Here is a 4,696-nt window from a genome sequence, read left to right on the forward strand (position 1 = left end):
CAAAATACAACAAATAAATGGTCTCATTCTTTATTGAGTAAAAGGCCTAAACAATATAATGCTGAAATCCCATCTGATGCTTAACATGTGGACGTTGTGTATAATGACTTATGACTTAATATAACGGGCCTAACCCTCGTCAACTAAATAGTCACACTGTCAATGAATTGTAATTCTACTACGATTCAACCAATAGCATCCAGTTCCAGTTGGGGACTTAACTTAAATGCAATGACTTTTAAGGAATACGTGTGTCCTCTCCAAGTCAACCAATTAATTCCAAGGCCAAAGATTGATTCGCCCCACAAATACTCCCCGTTAGGGTTGGCATGATGGCAAGTATTGTACCACCATCCTCCAAGGTAGGTTTTTGCACAGTTTGTAGCATCAGAATCTTGGTCCTTATCAAATGTTGAGAACTTCTGACCATTATGATGATCCAACGAATTTCCTGAAAAGAATGTAACGGAATATCATGTTTAGTGATTCTTATGGATGAAGTGTGGCAACTGACTGAATAACCTGTGTAGAACCTGATAATGTAATGAATTCCCGATAATGTAATAACCCCAATAATGTAATAAAAATCTGCACTAAGGTCCATGAAAATGTAATAAAAACCTGACAATATAATAACTTCCCGATAATGTTATAAAGTGCATTTCCCAATAATGTAATACTCGATGTACCAATATTATAATAAAGTGTTACATTAACGGGAGATTATTACATTATTAGGTCAGCCTTAATTTTGCTGAACCTGGTAACGTAATAATTCCACAATATTGTAATAATTTAACAGCAGACCGCCCATTTCTTTGGTCCAAGTGATGATACTGTGTAAGCAACTCTAGGTCAAGAGCTCTAATAAATAATAATACATTTAATTTATAGTGCCCTTTTCATCCGAAGATCTCAAAGGGCTACAGGTTAAAAGCAAAAATAAAATTACAAAGGGGGTTCAGCTTGGTCTGAAGGTCATATATGCCATCTTTCATGAAGATTGCACAGAACTTGTGGCCAGTGAAAATGTACAATTGATTTCGACATCTTTCAAATTGGCAAATTCTAATGTTAAAAATAGTTTTGGAGCTATTTGGGGAGGTCTGGCAATATCACCAGACATTGAAAAATGAGTTTGCAATCCACTTATGTGAAGCGATAGGAGTTAAAACACATTTTCAATAATTCCATCGCACCCTAAATGTCAAAGGTCACCAAATGTTTTCGGTGTCCCCAGGATGATGTCATGACTCTATATACCAAATTTGATTAAGATACATTAAAGAGTTGCTGAGAAATGGGCTTACTTCTTGTTCGGCGACTTAACCCTCCAGTTTGATTGATTATCACGGCCAAATGTTTTTGAATTTCAAGAAGCTGCATTCGTGTGTCATGGTCTGAAGATCATCTAGGCGACGTTTCGAGAAGATTAGACACAATTTGTGACAAGAGAGGCTTTTAAAAGGTTTTTGATCAAATCCAACATGGCGGAAAATGACGTCATAGGTTGTGTTGAACTCGGGTTCCAAAGATACCTTGTTTGTGAAAAACTGATAAACGGGTCAAAAGTAAATAACATTAATGCATGTCCAACTTTGATCTGTTGGTGGCGCTAGAGCTCTTGACATAGAGTAGCCTACACAGTATCACGACTTGGACCCAAGTAATGAGTGCTTGAGTGGTCTGCTGTTAAATTATTACAATATTGGGGAATTATTACCTTATGTGATTCTGCGAAATGAAGGCTAACCTGAATGTAGATAACCTCCCGTTAATGTAACATCTTATTACATCAATGCTACAGAGATTATTACATTATTGGGAAATGCACTTTTTTATTTATTACATTATTGGGGTTATTATATAATCGGGAATTTATAACGTTATCAGGTTCTACAACCTGTGTCAACACTTGTTTAGTCTCACCCGCGCCACCGTCTTTGAAGCCACCTAACGTGAGCCTGTATCCGTCCTTCTCAGGGGCCACGTTGAAGGAGGAATACTCCGCCGATACCTTTGCGCCATCAAAGTCCTCCATGTCCACCCTCAGCTTGTAGCTTTTTTTCCCAGACAGGAGATGGATATTCTCCAGACCTGGAAAGAAACAATGCTATCTCTAATTTAACATTTAAAGGACTTAAATGTGATTACAATTCTTTTGCAAGATTCAAATGTACAGCTGTACAACTTTCCAGTGCTCACCCAACCAGTATTCACTTGACGCTTGTCCGAATCCAGTCTTGTACTGTTCCCACCCACGGTAGAAGTTAATGGTGCCATCAGTCCTTCTTTGAATGACCTGAGTTGGCAGTCAATAGCGTTTACATAAAAATAACCCTTAAAGTCGAGATGTGTATGAGTGAGCCTCTCCGAGATAGAGGGCGGAAGGCTTTCAGTATTCAAAAAGCTCACTAACACTCAGGCTGTGCAACTGTTGGATAAAAAACTAGCGCTGTTCGGCTGTGTGGGTGGCGTGCGGGGGAAGGGTTTTGGGAGCGTCATTATAGTACGATTATTGTAAACAAAGAGAGAAGACGAACTGGTCAGCATTTTTGATTTGTAGAATATATCAGTCATGAGATTTTATTGATGGCATTTTTCAAATGAATATCGACCAGCATTGAATAGAGATTTGTCTAGGGTTATTCTAAGCTATGGGGGCTAGTTGAAATGTGACACCTTGCGACTTTGTCATTGTGAAATGTAACTGTTTTTCATCATCTTTTAAAATGTAGTTTTCCACAGTGATATTATTTATCCATTCAACAATGAACGACGGCATACTATTTATAAATATTGATGCTCAGATCAAAAGATTGATGATCAGGTGCCTCAAGGGACTTACAATGAATTCAGATACTTGACTTTGAGCAGAAGGTAGGGGTTAGGCCATGTTGCTTAATATATATGACATTTTTTCTGTTATGGTCGGTTATGTATCACATCCAAATTCCAAACATAATAAATACAGTCATCTACACTACAGCACAGTTTTTGTTTTGTAACTCTCCAAGTTGGGAAAAGGGGCAGCTAACTAGTAACCAATCGTGTATCCCCTCTCCATAAGGCCTGCAACAGATGATCAATTATTATTGCTGTGGAGTGTTTTTTGCATGTTGTGTTCGAATGCAACTTTGGAAATACATCCCTTTTTTTATTTCACTATGTTTTCAACAAGATGCACGCCTAACATAAAAAAAAAAAAAAGATGAACCAGATCTAGTGAGCTAGGCCTCATGAACGAATCATGGCTCATTGAGAAGGATGCCAGCTTATACATTACCGTCCATTTGTTACTATCTGGTGCATCCATGCTGCCCATTTCACAGAACACCTGAACCGGGGAAGTGGGTCCCGCTGGAAAGATCGTATAGACGCCACTGTTACCGAAGCCGTTGCTGTAGAGGTCGCTGCAATCCACTGGAAGCGAAGCGGGTGTAGGCCTACCGCTCACTACCCCTGGAGTGTCGCTCACTACCACCGGAAGGTCGCTCAGCACCACCGGAGTGTCGCTCAACACCACTGGAGTGCCATTCGCTGCCATCAGAGTGCCGCTCACTTCCACCGGAGTGTCGCTCATAACCAACGGAGTGCCGCTCACTAACACCAGGTTCACCACCAAGAGGACGAGTAGGCCTAAAGGTCCCTGGAGAAAGCACAAAATGAGCAATAGGTACTACCCACTTCAGGTGTCCGAAATGCTTTTGACAATTTTGGAACACAGAATCGAGAAATAGGCGGCATAGACTATACTTACAATCATTTTCCTCGCTGCAGGTCTGCCTTTGATTTTCAACACTTAGATCCTAGTCATTCCTTACTCGAATGTAGGCCTACTTCAGGGATATTTATAGGTGCCTAGAGGTGGTCACGTGGTTGTCACGTGGTTCATGTAAGCCTCAATAGTTCCAAACACGAATGAAAAAAACACATACAAGTAGCCTATTTGTCTGACTGTTATGGCATTATTGCATATTTGTTAATGTCAGTTTTACCTTTAGAGTGGTTAGATACGTTTTTAAGTTTGAGGGAAAGCTTCACGTTCGTGTTAGCATACTGGCTTAACCTTAACTTTTACCCTACATCTGTATTGAAATCAAAGTAATCAAGATATTTTACCATGATCCTTTTAAGATATGAGCCACACAAAGTATCAAATATATTAAAGAATAACAACTCATTACGCTTGGATGAATGAAATCGTTTTTATTTTTATTAAACAATTAGTGTGACAAGAACAAGTGAGTGTGATTGTGTTAACAGATTCAACAATGGACACAGCAGGGAACACTATATAATATACTTAGGGCAAACCATTAACATATAACATTGCAAATATACTATACTTTATGCCATTACAATACTTATAATAGCCCTGAGCAAATTCAAAATTGGTTTAGATCAATGGTCATACCATGGTTGGCTGTGCAGCGTTTGGATGCTCCAATCGGTCCGAGAAGGGTGTGTGTAAGCAACTCTAGGTCAAGAGCTCTAATAAATAATAATACATTTAATTTATAGTGCCCTTTTCATCCGAAGATCTCAAAGGGCTACAGGTTAAAAGCAAAAATAAAAATAAAAAGGGGGTTTAAAAACATCTAAGAGTGGGAGCCAAAGGTTTTCTTAAAAATAAATGTTTTAATACCTTTTTTAAAGCAATCCGTGGATTGACCTGTTGGTGGCTCTAGCGCCA

At 39.0% G+C, this 4,696-nt stretch overlaps 1 protein-coding gene across 2 annotated transcripts; it reads right to left on the reverse strand.

Annotated features, from left to right (window-relative positions):
- On the reverse strand, window positions 1–3,863 carry LOC130371796 (microfibril-associated glycoprotein 4-like). 2 transcript variants are annotated; one of them, XM_056577671.1, is made up of 6 exons: window positions 3,761–3,863; window positions 3,451–3,649; window positions 3,287–3,360; window positions 2,206–2,302; window positions 1,930–2,097; window positions 1–451 (listed from the first exon to the last, which is right to left on the reverse strand). In XM_056577671.1, the coding sequence occupies exons 1-6, from the start codon at window positions 3,764–3,766 to the stop codon at window positions 186–188; spliced, it is 810 nt and encodes a 269-aa protein (XP_056433646.1). In that variant the 5' UTR covers window positions 3,767–3,863; the 3' UTR covers window positions 1–185. The 2 variants fall into 2 exon arrangements, with proteins under 2 accessions (XP_056433646.1, XP_056433638.1); XM_056577663.1 differs by having other exon boundaries at window positions 3,287–3,649.
- Window positions 3,864–4,696: the final 833 nt, after the last annotated feature.

The sequence above is a fragment of the Gadus chalcogrammus genome, chromosome 2 (assembly GCF_026213295.1).
Source record: "Gadus chalcogrammus isolate NIFS_2021 chromosome 2, NIFS_Gcha_1.0, whole genome shotgun sequence".
Taxonomy (NCBI): domain Eukaryota; kingdom Metazoa; phylum Chordata; class Actinopteri; order Gadiformes; family Gadidae; genus Gadus; species Gadus chalcogrammus.

Coding starts and splice junctions, on each gene's coding strand:
- LOC130371796 (XM_056577663.1), bottom strand. Junction 2,303..3,286: donor CAGATAGTAACAAATGGACG/GTAATGTATAAG, acceptor CTGCCAACTCAG/GTCATTCAAAGAAGGACTGA. Junction 452..1,929: donor CTTCAAAGACGGTGGCGCGG/GTGAGACTAAAC, acceptor CATTCTTTTCAG/GAAATTCGTTGGATCATCAT.